Source organism: Sitophilus oryzae, unplaced genomic scaffold (genome assembly GCF_002938485.1).
Source record: "Sitophilus oryzae breed Bouriz unplaced genomic scaffold, Soryzae_2.0 scaffold_227_pilon_pilon, whole genome shotgun sequence".
NCBI classification, from domain to species: domain Eukaryota; kingdom Metazoa; phylum Arthropoda; class Insecta; order Coleoptera; family Curculionidae; genus Sitophilus; species Sitophilus oryzae.
In genome coordinates this window covers 2,128,559-2,148,065 of record NW_022146782.1, presented here as the reverse complement: position 1 = coordinate 2,148,065, position 19,507 = coordinate 2,128,559, and the positions used below count along the sequence as shown (strand labels likewise).

The following is a 19,507-nucleotide window of genomic DNA, read 5'->3' as shown; positions in this document are numbered from 1 at the left end:
CTTCTTTTTCCCGAGGTTTGAAGTATTATCTGTGCTGCCTGAAGCAATATTTCCTTACTTGTTGTACTTCGTAGTTCTTCAGTTTGTCTTCGTTGACTTCTTTCGCTTAATTCAGCAAATTCCTTTGGTGGATGCCCTGAACGGTGTGCTACCAAAGGTTGTTCAAACGTTCCTTCTAACCAGGCATAGTTTTTTAAGGAAGTTTTCAAGATTTCGTTGGACATTAGACCATCTTTGCTTAAATTGTGACTTGATGTACGAGAATCTGTGCTCTAAATATTTTATTTGGTCTTCAGAATAATTTTGGTATGCTAAAATATTATTTTCAAGATACTCTAATTTATCGTCAAAAGTAGGCAAGTCTTGCTCTTGCATTTTATCAAACAAGTACCTCCGACTTACTACTCGAGCATTTGACGACCCTGAAACAAAGTTAGCTACTCTTCGAATCGAAATTGTTCTAGAATTACTAATGTTGCATTTTAAACAAAGAAATTTAAAACCTGCATAACACAATATTGCGCAGCTATTAGCAGCTAAACTAGTGATAATCATTGTCTATATACTCTCAAATTGACACTGAACTTTATTAAATATGTGGGACGAATCCTGAAGTATAAAAAAAACCTTTAGCTATGTGAAAGAATTATTTAAAATGAAAGCAAAACTAATGCAATGAGTTTGCACACTGCTAAAGGTGTTTAAGAATACTTAAAAAAAAATGTAAATATTAAATATGTAACCACTTACCAGTAATATCAGGATCCATGATTTAGTTTTTCATATATATCTTGGATAATTAATGTACACACTGTTCAAACTAGACGTTGACATGTAACAGAGGATCAAATGTGACTTGATATTACTGATCCATTATCATGTTGGCCGTTGAATACAGGGTTGCCTATTATTCTGCCGCTATTCAACTTCCGCCAGGTCTACTCTATTTCCGTCTGCAATGAGTTCTACGAAATTGACTTTTGGCCGCTTAAATAATCAAAATACCCGTATGTGTGTCGACACATGAACGCATTAAATAAGTTGCAACAGAGACACCTTAGACAACTCTTAAGAATGCGGTAGTTCCATCATGTCTCAAACGTATCGGTTCTAGAAAAAGCTAATTGCGAGAGTATTGAAGTCATGGTTACAAAATCCCGCTTAAGATAGGCTGGTCACGTATGCAGAATGCAAGAAAACCGCATACAAAAATCTCTGCTTTACGGTGAGCTTGTAGACGGTAAGAGGAGGCCGGGTGGACAACTCAAAAGGTACAAGGACATTTTCCATGAAAACTTCCAGGCAACAAAGCAATGAGATTTTTGAATGTCCGGAGTGCGGTAGGCAAATAACATCACGTATCGGGCTTTTCATCACAGAAAAGCCCATGAAAGAAAACGCCTTGCGTGACCATCTTTTGATGCGTGTCGAATACTTGTCAGCGAGTAATGGTTTGTATGTATATATATGTTTAAACTATTTTGAAGAGTAATAACTTTTCGTTCGTACCTGTATAAAACTACTGGGTAAAAAAATAAACATTTCCCTGATTTCTGTATATCATAAAAAATTCTTTCTATATCTGTGGGTTTGTATATATTTGTTCCTTCGTTTTGTACATTAATGTTTGTCAAATTATAGTATTTGCCTGAGTTAGTAACCAATTAACATTTTTTTTTAATATTCTCATGTTCGAGCAATCAATAAGTAGATCTATTATATGCATAGACTTAAAATAAAATATAGACTACACTAATTACATCTCAACGCGGACAAACAACCTTTTTTGTACACATGTTTACTTCTGGGTACAGTCGACCGAGCCTTCCTCATCCAGCCTCTTTAATATTATCAATTTTTTTTTCTTGTTATACACATATATTGAGATATTAATACTAGAGTTTAATAAAGTAGGTTTTAATATTCCATAGATGTATTAAATAGTCCTTATACTACTAAATTATAGGGGTTGTAAATGTTTGACTAAAATTAATAATTTATTATTAATTTCAAAAATTACATAATTTCGATTATAGAATTTCTTCTATAACGTGTATTTTATTATTTTTATCCTTTTGGACTCTAAGACATTTGTTCTAAACTTTTATTTAAAAACCTGTCCTAAATCTTAATAAAATATAAAAAGTTTAAATACGATATATTTTTTAATTTAATTATAGCTTCATTAAAATAAAGCCTTTGACCTCAGTTATCTACAAGTCGCGCACAGGCTGTCATATGTAGGTTTTGAGACATGTTTTAGGATGTTAAAATAAAGGTTTATACGAGTTTACAGCCGGTTATCTCGAATTCCGAGGTGAAACCCCTAAGATGACTGGACTAATTTGCCTAGTCGTAACACTCGTAACCAACGTAATCAAGAAGAGATAAAAAATCGATTTTTTGGCCTTTGACCTCAGTTATCTACAAGTCGCGCACACGCTGTCATATGTAGGTTTTGAGACATGTTTTAGGATGTTAAAATAAAGGCTTATACGAGTTTACAGCCGGTTATCTTGAATTCCGAGATTCCTACTCTATTTCGACTAAGATGACTGGACTAAATATATAATAATATTTTGAATTCCTTTATCTAACTTGTAACATATTTAGTGATAAAAGTGCACTGCATTCTAGCTTTTCGAATTAAAGATTTAATAATAATTACACCAGTTTGACTTGTTCCGAATCGCAGCAGCAGCGGCAGAGAAAAATTATAATAACAAATTTCGTGATAGTTTTTTAAATAGGGGCGCATAAACTTCGGTATGGTCTAGTTGTGTTATGTAAAAGTAAAATTAATTCGGCACAGCGGTTGGTAATGGGACGCAAAAAATAGGTTTTAATTGAGCTTTTGTCGTGCTAATTGAACCGTCAAAATATACAGAGCGGAGGATGTCAAATTATGCATTTTTTACCTTGTTTAAGACATTATGTATAGATTATATTACATTTTTAACAAAAAAACAGTTGCTTCACTGCAACATTTTCAAATTCTCCCTATATTTCATTCTAACTAAGAGGGCTAGGTCAAATCTGTGTGTCGTATCTTTAGTTTCATAAAAAAGTAGCAAGTGAAAACCGCATCTTTTTATCTCTACTCATAAATGAGAAACCCCATAAAACACACAAAAGTGGGACACCCTGTACAATCGTTCTGATTTTTTCCGGCTGGATTTTTAAAACCTGTAATCTATACTAATATATAAAATCCTTAAGTGACTGACATACTGATTAATCACGATCCTGCTCAAACCACTCAACGTAAGAAGCTCAATTTTGGCATACAGGTTGATTCTAGGGTGTAGATGTTCGATAAGAAGGGATTTTTCGAAATTCCAGTTCCAAGAGGGTGAAACCACCCCTCAAATATTACAATATTTTTTATTTAAAAAACGCTTAAACACGTATATTTTATTTTGTTTTTTTACATATTTAAGATTTTTTTAAAATGTATACAGGGTGTTTCAAAAAATCTGGTCATTGATTAATGACGATCCTGCTTAAAGCGCTTGACGTAAAAATCTGATTTTTGGAAAACAGATTGACTTTAGGGTGTAGATGTTCGTTAAGAAGGGATTTTTCGAAACTCGAATTCTAAGGGGGTTTAAACCAAACCAAACCAAACCAAACTATCCCTCAAATATTAAAATATTTTTTATTTACAAACAGGTTTTTCGGAAAAACTCTTAAACACGTATATTTTATTTTGTTGTTTTACATATTTTAAGATTTTTTATAAATTTATACAGGGTGTTTTATAAAATATGACCATTGAGTAATCACGATTCTGCTTAAACTGCTTGACGTTTAAAGCTGATTTTTAGCAAACGGATTGACTGTGGGGTGTAGAGGTTCGATAAGGAGGGGTTTCTCGAATCTCAAATTCCAAGAGGGTGAAAACGCCCCTCAAATATTACAATATTTGTTATTTAAAAAACGATTAGTCTTTCGGGAAAACGCTTGGACAAGCATAATTTATTTGGTTTTTTTACATATTTTGAAATTTTTTAAAAAATCATACAGGGTGTTCCAAAAAGTTGGGTAATTTCTTAACCACGATTGTGCTTAAACTGCTTGACGTAAAAAGCTTATTTTTGGCAAACGGATTTTTCGAAAGTCAAATTCCAACGAGATGAAACTACCCCTCAAATATTATCAAGTTATATAATAATATCGCCATATTGTTTTTTTTCTCATGCTGACATAAATGTGAGAAAATTTTTATCCAGTTTGTATGTTAATGGAAATTCTTGCTTTGCTTTATCATCACCATCACAAATGATTAATGCGACGCGAACGAAGTCTAGAAGAAATATTAAAAAAGAATATATATATCTTTAACGTTTTTTTTTAATTTAGTTATAGAGTATCCAATGCAGTGTAATATAACGTAACGACAATAGTCACCAAAACCATCTCGTCATATTAAAAAATTATATCCAAAAAAGTAATGATAATTAAAAAAATTGCAAATTGATCGTTGTCAGTTCATTTAGCTCTTAAAAATTAATCAAAGCATGTATTGACGTGAATCAAAAAACAAAATGCCCAGGAGACATGGTTCTGACCGGAAAATTATATTTTAGGAAAATTTACAAACGAAATTATTGCACAGGATGTTTTAAAGTTAAGACAAAAAACAACCCTTCGATTAACCCTGTATAATATGCCAAATACTAAAGTTTATAAAAAGCTGAGTTTACGAATTAAAGTTGATATAATTATATACAATTTGCTAAAAAATTCATAAAAATAGGGCTAAAAACAACAAAAATATAACACTAAAAAAATTTGACCAAAAATTTTTCCGTTCCGTTTTTTTTTGCATTTGAGTGCAGTTTTTAGATTTTTCTTATATTAAATAATTTTTTTAGTTCGGTTATTAAAGGAATTTATTTTTTACCTTGACCAATATTCGTGTTTCTTAACTCATTGTTGGGCTTATTATCATTAAACAAGGTAAATTAATAAAAATATAAACATTGCAGTTATGTAATGTCGATAGACTGTTAGAAGTAATCAGGGTCAAATAATGATTTAATAATTATTAAGAAATATTAATATATATAAAGTATTTGACAGATTTTTTTCTCAATAAAAAAAATAATTTGACAAAAATTACAGATAACCATGTCACTATCATGAATCCTTTCGTTGTACAAGGGTTGTACATATTTCAGCCCAATATGTAAAGAGCTTATCAATCTCTATACTTTAGCATTACCTTTTTTATTACTGTCGCTTATTACTTTATCTTCATATCTTCAGGTTAACTAGATTTTAGATTAACAAGGAAGGGAGGTAATATTTAGCCCATTTTTCTTGCGGATACATCATTGTTCCGCTTATTTTCCGACGTTTATCTGCACGCGAGGAGACACTTTTCACACCTGCTCGCATCTGCCGCTATATTTATCCTTTTCTTTATTTCCAATCTTTGGCATGCGATTTTTTTTAATTCCATCGTTCAATTGAAATCCCCCATTTTTGTTCGATTCTAAAAACGGCCTGGTTATTTTCGATTTTTTTGGGGGTTTACTAAAATATTAGGATTGATTGAAATGATAGATGAAAAGACAAAAAATTATAGACAAAATGGCAAAGTTAATTGTCTAACCAATATTGGCCTTTTCCGAAATCAAACTGCCGAGGTAATTGAATTTCGCCACATATTCCAATAGTTCTTCTCCGATTTTTATAGCATTGTTATCATCTTCTGGGGGAGTGCACATGATTTTGGTTTTGTCGATATTTAGCTTAAGGCCCAAAGCTTTATAGTCTTTGGGATGTTCTTGATATGTGTTCATTCACTAGAGTGTAATACTGACATTAAAAATACGGAATTTTTCGTAATGTTCTCTAGACTTCGCAGGCAGTAAATGGGTAGTTCCTTCCTGAGCTTCCTTCAAAAATTTCTTGCATTCATCTTCTTGCTTTTTCGCCTGGTTTAAAAAAACCTCGCAAACTCTCGTTATCTCGACAGAAGCTCCGAATTTTACTTTTGTCAAGCATTTGTTTATATCAATACTATACAACATAGTTACCATAAAAACAAACACCATCTTTACTTCAATTTTCAAAAATAATTCTCGCTACTAATTTTAATAAATATTTAACAGCCAGATATATACCTTTATTATCTTCGTTTCATCGCATTTGATATATATTTTCACGGTCTGTCCATCACGCCGGTCTCTTCATTTAATTTCGTGCCCCCAATGTTTTTCTTTTTACTCTTGCTTCCTCTTCTTCTCAGTCTTCTTCTTCTTCGCGGATCGTCGGCCTTCAGTCGATTCGCGAACGCCTTCGAGAGCGTTTTTTAATCCGGGTTAATTGCGCGCTGCTTAATTGCAATTAGTAATTAGCAATTAGTATATATCGTCCGTTTTCCTTTTTCTTGTTGGATTAAGTTAATTATTTTCAACTATTCTGGGGGAATTTTGGCCCATGTCCGGCCCATTATGGATGCGACTACCCGGTGAGAATTTACGTTTTTATTAGGGATGTTCAAAATTATCGATATTTTGAAATATCGATATTTTTTGGAAAATATCGATACATCTACATTTTTTGTTATTTTATTTTAAAGCTACTTAAGCTTAAATCCTTCAGAATTTAGTGAATAAAAATGTATAAAATATGTTTATTAGGGATGTATAATAGTAGTATCGATATTTTTGGAAAATATCGGAGGAAATTTAAAAACCACTTTTTCATGAAGTTGTTCTTTTCTTGTTTTTTTTGTTCACTGCATTGCTTTATCTTTATTGGAGATATCTGCTTTTCAAGAAGACAGCAACGATTTACAGCTATTTTAACATTAAATAAACATATTGTTTTTCTAACATCACTGTTACTGAAAAGTCAAAGTTCAAAGTTCTTGTTCAAAGGAGCGCATGTCAAGAAATTCCTATTTGGATATCTTTGAGCATACAGCGTTCAGATCAACAAGCAATAATAATTATCCTCACAAAATAAAATTATTAGTAACATATCCATTCCTTCCTCCAGCAGATACTGCTCCATTTTTCTTGATAAAATAATACATACTTACTTATTAAACTATTGTAGGTAAATTAAATAAAAGTAAACTGTTATAAATTTAAATAAAGTCCATAAACTAATGTCGATTTTGAAAATAGCTACTAACTGTCATTAGCAAATTCCCATGGCGACACCTGTCGTCTTGATTGTCATTTTATTGAAAAATCGCTTTTTATTCAAAATCTGAGCCAGACAGGTATAGGAAACCCTAATTTAGTTTGAAAGAGAATTTAAATCTGCTTCGAATTGTTTAAAAAAATACATAGTCTTGTATTTGAAATAACGATGTTTTTATGTAAAGTAAATATATAAAATGGGCCAGTAATTTTTGATACCCCTGTATACATTTAAGTAAGCAATAAAATTTTTTAGTAAAGTTTATTTCTCTGGTTTTAAAGTCAGCACAAGAATTAACTCTGAAAAGTAATGTACAGGGTGTTGACAAACTTTTTTATTATAGCATGCATATTAAAAAATCTTTAAATATCTCAAAAACCAAAGCATTTAAACATAATAAACCCTTATAATAAATGTCTTATTTTATGCCCAAGAATCTAAAAATGAAATAAAATATCGGCTGTTCCATAAGAATAAATACAGGGTTGTTCACTACATACGACACGGAGTATTGTAGCTAAATTAGATTATTAATTACTAAATTAAATTATTATTATTATTAGATTAGATTTTTACAAATTGTAAATTTTGGGCTCGTTGAAGGACTATTAGAGCTACAATTTAAAAATATTTTTATGTTTAAATCCTCAGAAAAAAATAAGTAATCATAGAGTTGGCCTGGTTGGTTGGTTGTGAATTGTAATTCACTGTAATTTCAGTCTTCACACAATGTTTTCCAGAGTTATACAGGGTTGTTCACCACATACGACACGGAGTATTGTAGCTAAACGATTAAGTTTCTACAAATTGTAAATTTTGGGCTCGTTGAAGGACTATTAGAGCTACAATTTAAAAATATTTTTACAAGATACAGAGTGTCCCAAATAAATAAAAAATATCAAAGTTGTATTTTTTTAAATAGAACACCCCGTATATTATTGCATTTTTAGTTTTTACGATTAAAATAAAGGTAGTATTCAAGAATTACAGGGTTGCTTCACCACATACGACACGGAGTATTGTAGCTAAACAATTAAATTTTTACAAATTGTAAGTCTTGGGTTCGTTGAAGGACTTATAGAGCTACAATTCAAAAATATTTTTACAAGATACGGAGTGTCCCAAATAAGTAAGAAATATCATAGTTTTATTTTTTAAATCGAACACCCTGTATATTATTCTATTTTTAGATTCTACGATTGAAATAAAGGTGAATTTGATTAAGGTTTATTACACTTAAACCTTACCGTTTTTGAAATATTTTCAATTTTGTAAAATTGCAGTATAAATTTTAAGGCTTCATTTCTCCGAGGGTATCGAAGTTTTTAATACTAAATATTTACTGAAGTTTATTTATTGATCAGTTATTGTGTTGCAATAATAAAAATTATACTACCTTATACAGAGTGTCTAAAAATTTATTTTAAATAATTACTAGCTTTAAACGGCAATAACTTGTTTAATTTAAATAGAATACCCTGTATATTTTATGAGAATCAGATGCACAATTTAATTGTCTATCAAATTGTATTATACCATTTTTTACCCATCTCTTCAAGCCTCCGTAGAAAATGCATTTTCTTGTAATTTTGACCTCATTTATCAATATACCCATGGAATATTGACATTTTAGATTGTTTTTAAAACAACAAATGTACAAAATGTACAGGCTAGTAATAGCCCATTTGTTTGCAAAAAGAAAACTATTTAAATCTTTATAAAAGAGTATACCATTAATTAAATATACCACCAGTATTTCCACCCAAATACTAATTAATTACATACTTAATTGTGTTCGTTAATAAATTATTCTAAATAAATGTAGATTTGAATTAGAAATCAATATAATAATAAGTTATGAAAATGAACGTCTCTGTTGTTATAAATAAGCATTTGTCAAAAAATGAAATATCGTTTTTAAGGTGTTAGTTTTTTTACCACACTGTCTAATACACATAAATAATTCAGTTTTTTAGTATTTGGAGCAATTATTATTAATCAACGCAAACAGTCAATTAATGTAACGATAAATAAACAAGCTATATTGACAATATTAGTATTTGTACCCTTTAAAAATTTGGTACATCTTTAAAAATAATCTAAAATGTCAGTATTCCATGGGTATATTGATAAATGAGTTCTAAATTACAAGAAAATGCATTTTCTGCGGAAGCTTGAAGAGATGGGTAAAAAATGGTATAATACAATTTGATAGACAATTAAATTGTGCATCTGATTCTCATAAAATATACGGGGTGTTCTATTTAAATTAAACAAGTTATTTCCGTTTAAAGCTAATAATTATTTAAAATAAATATTTAGACACTCTGTATAAGGTAGTAAAATTTTTATTATTGCAACACAATAACTGATCAATAAATAAACTTCAGTAAATATTTAGTATTAAAAACTTCGATACCCTCGGAGAAATGAAGCCTTAAAATTTATACTGCAATTTTACAAAATTGAAAATATTTCAAAAACGGTAAGGTTTAAGTGTAATAAACCTTAATCAAATTTACCTTTATTTTAATCGTAGAAACTAAAAATGTAATAATATACAGGGTGTTCCATTTAAAAAATACAACTTTGATATTTTTTATTTATTTGGGACACTCTGTAACTTGTAAAAATATTTTTAAATTGTTGCTCTAATAGTCCTTAACTCAAAACTTACAATTTGTAAAAATCTAATCGTTTAGTACAATATTCCGTGTCGCATGTGGTGAACAACCCTGTATACCTTTGGTATGGATCTTAGTTCTGACACACCCTGTATATTTGAAAATAATTTTAAATTATGTACATTGCTTTTCCTTCTTGCCTTTCCGTTTTCGTATAATCAACCGAGGCGAATGAGCTGCGCCACCCTGTATAATAAAATAATGAGACTCGATCGTTATTTGGTTTAATTAAGTTTACATGTAAATATTTTTTTCGCTATCTCATTATATATATCTCAGCAAATTGTCTCTGTTCTTCTGAGTTTCTCGTCATCTGGTCTCCATGCAATTTTCATTGAAGAAAAATATAGGTACATATTAGATTTGGTGACCCGGCTACTTGAAACGCACGGTAGCCAACTGTTTCTGCTCGTGTGCGTTTATGGGGACGTGCCATTAACGCGTTTTTATTTTGCTTTTTTCGTATGGTACTAAGAGGCAATTGAAGTTTTATTTGTTTAACAAATAAGGCCAGCATTTGCATATAAAATAATAGGTGTGTGACAGAGACAGTTGTAATTTTAATACCGCAGAATAAGAGCAGGAAATAGGAAATCGAGTACTAAAAATGATAACATGTCATGAAATTAATAAGTTTGAGATTATTAGCTTTGATCATTCTATAATTTCTCTGTTATTGTCATGGATGACGTACCAAGAATTTACAACTTTGAGAAACACCTCACTGTAGTATTGAGTAATAAAAAGGATTGGAAGGAAGAAACGTTTGCTCAGCATGAAAAAGACCATACCATAACGTGGTATACTGATGCTTCCAAAACAAAAGTAGGGACATGGATAGGAGCACAAAACACATACACAAGCAGAAGTGCTAGCGCCTTACTAAATATTGGAAAGTGAAATTGACGTTTAAATTTGACAGTGTTGACATGTCTACTGCTACTAGCGCCCCCAATATCGCTTGTAGGAACTACGGACTAGATTGTCACGTATGGCGGGAAGTTTGAAAAAATAAAAAATTTTAATTCTCTATTTATTTTTAATTATGACATACATAAAAACACAAAAAATACGCCATTTTTTAAAAATATGTTTAATATCAATATCAAATATACAACAGAAATTCATTTCACCGCAATAAATTAATAAAATTAAAAGAATAATGTTACAAGTACAGATCAAGAGACAAAATTAATTATAACAAAACTGAAAAAAATGGCGTCATAGATGGCTTAGAAATGAAGATATATATCATAATTTTGAAAGTAAAATTATATGGGAAATGTCATCGATCATCATTTTTAAGCCAACTGGACGATTATTTCAAACATACAAGCTGAGTTCGTTCATAGTGCTCTGAGAAATCTAGATAAACAAAGAATAATAAATTAAAAGTATTCCAGGGGAAAAGCGAGGAAAAACCTGAATCGTCTCTGATATCTGTCATGGTATTGTTGAAAGTGTCATCTTTTTGCTCGAAGTTTTCAGGTCGATCAAAAAGATGACATTTACAACAATACATTCCCCTAACTTCCACAAATATCAGAGAGAGTACAGGTATTTCCCCTCTTTTCCTCTGGGATGCTTTATATCTGTTGTTCCTGCCGAACACGACTACAGTATATAATTTCAATATCCTAAGTGGAAAGTACTATGGTCCCTTTCTTCCGATGGCTCATCTCGTTGATATTTAGGAAGGCATCCATAAAATATACAGGGTGTTTCAAAACAAATGCGAAAAACTTTAGGGGGTGATTCCTTGTTCAAAATAAAGGGTAGTTTGCTTTATAAACGTTGGGTCAAAAGTCAACCATTAGGGAGATATCGCGGTACAAAGATGGCGGAAAAATAATGTTTTTATTTTTTATCTTGAAAACGAAAGAGATAGACTAATGAAATTTTATGGAGGCATTACTGTTATGAAAACACACTTTCAGGTAATTTTTTACTTTTTAAAATGAGTGGAAGGGGTTGAAATAAACTATCCCTATCATTCTTGTTAACGAAATTTAAAGAAAAATCTTATCAAACACATGCAAATGCTTTAATTTGGATAGCTTGGTTTGTTTAGAAACTTTTTTACCTCTTGTGTTTTTTTGATAAAACTCACCGATTGGAAATTAAAAAAAAAATGTAAAGCATTACATGTCAGGACAAAAAACATTTTTAGATTAAGAATCTAGTGATAATAACGATAATAATAATCATCTAGATAATAACGTATTGCAGTAGAGTAATGTCAAATAAAATAATATTAGGAACATCCTAAAAAGTAACAGCGGCCGACTAGATTTTTTTCTAAAAAAAATTACAGCAGCCCACTAGATTCTTTATCAGAAAATGTTTTTTGTCCTGACATGTAATGCTTTACATTTTATTTTTTAATTTCAAATCGGTGAGTTTTATCAAAAAAATACAAGAGATAAAAAAGTTTCTAAACAAACTAAACTATCCAAATTAATTTTTTTGCATGTGTTTGATAAGATTTTTCCTGAAATTTCGTCAACAAGAACGATAGGGGTAGTTGATTTCAACCCCTTCCACTAATTTTAAAAAATTGAAAAAATTACCAGAAAGTGTTTTCATAACAGTAATGCTTCCATAAAATTTTATTAGTCTATCTCTTTTCGTTTTCAAGATAAAAAATAAAAACATTATTTTTCCGCCATCTTTGTACCGCAATATCTCCCTAATGGTTGACTTTTGACCCAACGTTTATGAAGCAAACTACCATTTATTTTGAACAAGGAATCACCCCCTGAAGTCTGTCGCATTTGTTTTGAAACACCCTGTATATTTTACTATCGGACCTGGGATGAAAAAATATAAAATTCAGTCTGATTTGATGATCCTTTTCTGTCACCTAAATCAGGAGAATGACAATGAGCATGTTAAGATGAAAAAAAATATATATTTATCAACACTTACTTACACGTTAGTCTGAGGAGTTTTATCAAAAACCTATATTTGCTTAAATAATTTATGTATTAAATTTGCAAAGCAAACTGCAGCGTGTAAACAAAAGAAATAAAATGGCGACAAGTCAACGTCAACGACCCGACAAGGAGAAAAGTGGTAGAGTGGTGTTCGAATAACAAACGATGGGTCACCAATAATGGTTTTTGTCTCCTTTCAACGCACGCTTTAGAAAGAAAAAGAGATGAACTCAATTATTGAAAGAACGTCAAGGTTTTATCTGTCACTCTTGTCAATAATTTATCGGTAAGTAAGATTCCTAGAAAATCGCTTGTAGTCAAGTTTTGAACCATTGCCAGTTCTCCCATAAGAAGTGTCATGCACCTGGATAGGAGTATTTGGACCGAAAAATAAATACTCCGAATCAATGGGCACCCTACCCCAGCATCCTTCAGGCAGAAATCTACGCTATCGAATGATGCGTACAATTTATCTTAGATAGGAACTATCGAAAACAGGAAATAACCATCTTATGTGATAGTCAAGCAGCACTACTCGCCCGATCAACTCAGTAACCATCAATTCGAAGTTGATCAAAAAATGCATAGAGAAGCTCAACAAATTAGGCAAAGAAAATAAACTTTCCCTACTCTGGTGCTCGCTCACCAAGGGATAGAAGGCAATGAAATAGCAAATGATATTAGAATAGCTAGGAAAGGAGCGATCACTCTAGTAACTGGGCCAGAACCGTTCTGTTTTCCAAGCGGAAATCAACTAAAAGCGGAACTAAAGAACCTGGAAGGCTCCATCCGTATCCTGGAATGGGAGTCATCCAACGGTCAAAGATACTCGAAAAAGTTCTCGATGAACTTACGACCGAGAAAAATCGAAGATTTTCCTTGATTTAAGCAAAAACAATCTTCGGATTGTCATGGGGTTTCTAACAGGACATTGTCTCCTCAGTAGGCTGAAGCTGAGAAACAACGGCGAATCCAGATTCTGTGGGGAAAATGGGGAAACACCAGAACACCTTATCACTGAGTGCGCCGGAACGACGACCGTTCGTGCCATGAACTTTGGTACGGCTGATGTCGAGGATGGAGAGTTGGCCTCTGTGTATCCGTCTAAGATACTGGTTTTTGTTAAAGCCCCGAGACCGTATGATGAGTTATAACTCGTTATAACTCAAGAAAAGGGAACACACAATAGAGATCTGTAAGGTCGCGGTGATTAACTCCCCTCCTAAACATTCCACATTCATGTATCCTCTTGTTGGTTAGGACCGACCCTTCACAACCGTTCATAAAGAGTGAATTTAGTTTTCTTTGAAAATCTCGTGAATGCTATCGCAGTGAACAAATCACAGGGGTGAAACTGCCATAGATTCGACACATTTAATTTCAGAAATCTTTTTTTTAAAAATTTGTTCTTACTTTTAATTAATTATTTTTTTAGTTTGAATTGTGCAATCGATATATAGAATCAATGATGACGATATTTTTTTATGATTTAAGCGTGAAAGTGTGCGGTGTTTGAGACAATTAATGGGTTTGGTTTAATAAATAATTATCGATACACTTTAAGACTTTCTCGATCTGTGCCGGTAGAAAAGCCAGACGCATCGGGAGAAATGAAATGATGCGTGAAAAGATTCGATTTCATTTTTATTATAAATATCATTAGTAACGTCCGTTCTCGACATCGACATATGTAATTTATTTATATTATATTCTAGAAATTTCTTGTATTATTATTATATTTCACACTTTAATTTTGTTTCGTTTTTGTCTTGTTTGTCTAGGAGGAATTACATTTTCAGATCTATCGCGGTCTTCTTATCTGCAAAATATGCTGCCGAAGTTTCCAGTATACAGTTCGGACCACCCTGTATATTAAAACTGTCATCAGCTTTTTTGTTTATTATTAAACATTTAGCATCTATTGCAAATAAATTAAACACAGATATTTTTTCAATTAAAATTAAAACCACCCACAAGAAGAAATTTCTAATAAGATTTTTTCTCTCTTTCAGCTGCTCGTCGTCTCAACTCCTCCTGTTCGGACCTGACCATCGTCAGCCTCCACGAAGAGGAGACCAGGGTCCAGTCGATCTCCGCCACCCCCTGCAACCGCCAGAGGGTGCTGCCCTTCGTTCCTCCCAGCTTCCCGGTGGCCGACCCCAACAAACTCATCAAACCCTCGGAGTATCTGAGGAGCATCGGTGGTAGCGGTGGTGTGGAGAAGAAGATAGAGGTGAGGGAGTACGAGACGATCAGGATGACCAATGGCGAAGAGAAGAGCGAGGAGAAGTACGAGGAGATTGTGGAAACGAGTAAAGTTGGAGTTGGACCTCCCCCACCTCCATTGCCAGAGTTTAATGGTATGTACTGTATATTGAAATTAAAATTTGGTGCGATTCTAATCTCCTATACCTCAACCTATCAAAAACTAAAGTTTTGTCATATAAAAGTACTATACAACCTTTTGTACTTAATAACACCACTATTGACGTCATGGACTCTGTGAAATTTTTAGGACTTGTAGACAACTCGTTAAAATGGGACTTCCACATCGAAGCTTTATCAAAAAAACTAGCGCTGCCTGTTTTGCGCTAAGATCAGTTTCTAAGGAATTTAACTATTGCTATCAACCTCTAGAATAGTCTGTTATGCCCTTTTTGAGTCGCATCTTCGTTATGCCTTTCCATTCAGGGGTACTTGCTGCGCGACAAAATTTGATCGTATTTTGAAACTTCCAAAGAGAGCAGTTCGATATTTATTGAGACTGAACAATAGAGCTCACTGCAAGAATTTCTTTAATAATTTCAAAATACTGACTCTTCCTTCTTTGTCCATTTTTGAATCCGTTTGCTTAATCCGCAAGCACATATCTGCTATTCCCGAAAAGCCATCTCACAACTATCCACTTAGGAATGGGGTTTAGGACGAGCTCAGAACTAGTTATAGGTTCAATACTGCACAACGCCAAGAAAATGTACAATCATCTGCCTTTGAATATCAAATCGCTTTCATTCTTTCCCGCATTTCGCAAAGCTCTGAAATCATACTTACTGTAGGGAGCCCTATATGCGGTAAACGACTTTTTTGTTGATGTTTAATCATGAACAATTTTGAATTTTAAAATTTAAAAAAAATCATCTCACACACTGGTTAAAAATCTAGTATTTAATATTTTAATTAAGAAATTATTTGAAAAAAATCGAAATAAAAATAAAACTTCTACACCCTGTATCTCCGACACTAAGACATACATTTATACGAACTTTTTTACTTATTTTTATCTGCAGAATATGCTGCCGAAGTTTCCGGAATACAGTTCGGACCACCCTGTATATTTTTGATTAATTATTATTTATTTTTTAAAGGTGATTTAACCCAAAACACCATATCCAAACAAAGCAACGGTAACAATCACCAAGACAAAGTGAAAAAACTGCAGCCGCTCTCGGCCATCAGCATACAAGACTTGAACTCGGTGCAGCTGCGCAGAACGGAGAAAACCGTGGCTACCAAGACGTTTTCTGCGCCCACCAGGAGCATGTCGTTGCAGTGCCTCAACAGCGCGGACGCCTACATCAGTCAGAAGACGGATCTGATCGCGGAGTTGAAAATGTCCAAGGATTTAACGGGCGTGAAGAAGATGAAGATGGAGAAGGCCAAAACGGAGATGTCAATGGAGAAGGAGATGTTTACTGAGATCACCAAGCAGTTTACCGCGACTAAGTTTGTGGAGAAGGTATGATGAGTTTTTTTTCTTAATATTAAGGAGATGTCCTCTGTGTCTTAGTAGGTCCTTGAGCATTAGCAGTTCCTTTGTGATTTGATTGATGAGCTTACCAGTTACTGTGTCTAAACCATACTTACCAGCTACTCTGTCTAAACTATACTTAAATATTTTTTCTAGATACCTGATAAGGACAACTCTGGAAATCTTATACCAGCCTGGAAGCGACAGATGCTGGCCAAGAAAGCAGCCGAGAAAGCTAGAAAAGAAATGGAAGAACAGCTTCAAAAGGAAGCTGAAGAGAAACGACTACAATCCATACCACAATGGAAGAGGCAATTGATGTTGAAGAAGGAAGAAACAGAGATAAAAATAAGGTAGATAATTATCAATTTTTGTATTGAGCTAAAAGTTCTTTTAACGATTATCTTGGAGGAATCGTCTAAAGTAGTAAGTGTAGACTTCTCTAGTTTTTGATTCATCCAAAATATACACTAAAGATGAAACAATGTGACCACGATTCTATGATTCATCCAAAGTTAACTTCAAAGTTCACTTCACAACTACAAATTTGTTTGTCTAAATGTGGTTTTTCATGCGTCTGTGAATTCATAAAAATAAAAATAAAATACACACATGGCCAAAATTATTGCATATATCGTTTAAAAATATACGGAAAGGAATTTAAAGATTCTTTTCTTTATACATAACTTTGATAATCTGTAATAAACATTTTTTTGTCAAAATGGATATGGTGAAGAATGTTTATCGTTCAGACCCAATATTATTACAAATTGTTGCAAATTTCGATTTGTAGGTCTCTTGGGTTTCAGAAGAAATTTGACCATTGTGTTGGCCTTAAAACATTATTTCACAGTTTAATAGAGTCAGAATAGTAACACTGTCTCAACAGAGCGATGTTTCGCGAATATTAAAAAAGTTCAGGGACACAAACGAGGTTACAGACCGGCCTGGAAGAGGTAGAAAGAGAGTTATTACTGCTGTGCAAGACCTTCAGATATCCCTAATTGCACGACGCAATCCCCTGCTTTCTAGTACTGCTATTAAAAATGAGTTAGCTCGCCTTGTAGGAGTAAATGTTTCAGGAGAGACCATAGCAAGAAGAATCCATGACAGAGGATTACATTTAAGGAGGCCTCTACGTGTTCCGAAGCTTAATTTACAGCACAAAATTACGCGACTACAATGGGCTGAGGAGATGAGAGCAAATAATGGACCTAATTGGAATTTCGTTATGTTTAGTGATGAAACAAGAATAGGCCTAGTGTCAGACTCGCGACGAACTTTGGTCTGGAGAGCATCTGGAAGACGAGCACGCTTGAATGCAGCTCAACCCCGTGTCCCGTTTCAAGGAAGAAGCATTATGGTATGGGCAGGTATAATGCAGGTATAATGCAAATAAAATTGCTGCGCGCGAAACATAGGAAGTCATTTCTCAACATCTTCTGGACAACTTAATTGAGAGCATGCCACGTCGTCTCACAGCTTGCATTGAGGCTCGAGGAGACAGTACAGACTATTAGTTGAAAGAAAAAATTGTTTTCAATATTTTCTGTTTAAAATGAAATTTGTTTTTGTTGATTTTCACTCATTATGAAATATAATTCAAATAACAGCCTAGTTGCACTTAGATTTTTAATTTTATATTAGTTAGTCGTGTAGTAATGTCCAAAAATATAAAAAGAATCATATTAGGTCCAAAATAAAATAAAAATATCGTTATATGCAATAATTTTGGCCATGTGTATATTTGCATGACTGATGTATGTAAGCATACACTAAGTGCGGGTTGGTTTGGAGGGATGGTTAATGCATATAATCCGTCTACATTGTCCGTCCTTGATTTTATGACATTTTATTTGTTCATCTTAAAAATGACGGATGACGCATGACGGATCTATATAAACCTACCTTTAGAGCCTGCCCCTTATTAAAAAAATATATTTTTAAAATTTCTCGTAATTCTAGGCAAACAATCTACACGCCAAAAATAGTGGACGAACCTAAAGTGAAGATCCAAGAACTAAGACCGGATTATCCTGAGGATAAACGAAACCTAGACGACTTGAACAACAATAGTACCAATGGTAAAGAGGAAGACCGGTATCTGAGTCTCAGTACAAATTCCTTGGACGACGAGGTATCGGATGAAGAACCTAATATTATTCCGTGGAGGGCTCAGTTAAGAAAAACCAACAGCTCTCTCAATTTGTTATGTTAAGTGCTTACATATGCCCAGATATGTCCTAAAAACCAGTAGCTTAGCCCGCGGTTACATCCAAAAATTACATTTACTCCAAAAAAAATCATTTATGGGTATTTCGCCACTGCAATAAAATCTACAAAATAAAATAGTTATTTTTTGTAAACACTTCTGGCGTTAAACCTAAACGGACGCTGCTTGTCAGAAGTTATGTTTACGGTAATACAAATTTACTTTTGCTCCATGCTTGCCAAATTAGATTTTTGCCCCATGCTTGCCAAAGGAATTATAATTTTCTTGTGAGATAAAATGAAGTAAACAAAAAGTATGGACTACGCCACTGGTGATAAAAATAAAATGAATCTCAAGAAAATACTGGGTACTGCTCAAAAGTGTCTCACCCCTATAACTTTTTTATTTGTTCAGATAAAAAAATGAGAATTGGTATGTTAGTATATGACATAAATTATGATTGATTGACGCATTCAATTGTTTTTGGTCACTTCCTCGTTCAACGGAAATGATTACAACTTTTGAATATTAAATGACACCCTCAGTATCCTTTTTACTTTATTCGATAGAAAATGACACTCTGAATAGAATGACATATCATATGTCAACTTTTGACATTTTCGCATATGGTTTATTTGAAATTGTAACACGCGGTTCATACCGACAATTTGACGCGAACTACCAAAAGTGTGTGGTACCAAATTATTCGTAAAAAATACTTTTTCCAAGCATGCTAATGAGCCACCCTCGTTCCATTTGAAAA

The 19,507-nt window shown here is 32.9% G+C and overlaps 1 protein-coding gene across 1 annotated transcript in view; it reads left to right on the top strand.

Annotated features, from left to right (window-relative positions):
- Positions 1 to 19,205, top strand: part of LOC115884263 — a 113,600-nt gene extending 94,395 nt beyond the window's left edge. Inside the window, exons 12-15 of the mRNA XM_030902776.1 lie at positions 14,797 to 15,144; positions 16,150 to 16,520; positions 16,689 to 16,885; positions 18,498 to 19,205. Coding sequence (XP_030758636.1) covers positions 14,797 to 15,144; positions 16,150 to 16,520; positions 16,689 to 16,885; positions 18,498 to 18,750 — 1,169 coding nt within the window. The 3' untranslated portion in view covers positions 18,751 to 19,205. The remainder of the gene's footprint in view (positions 1 to 14,796; positions 15,145 to 16,149; positions 16,521 to 16,688; positions 16,886 to 18,497) is intronic.
- The last annotated feature ends 302 nt before the right edge of the window (positions 19,206 to 19,507 follow it).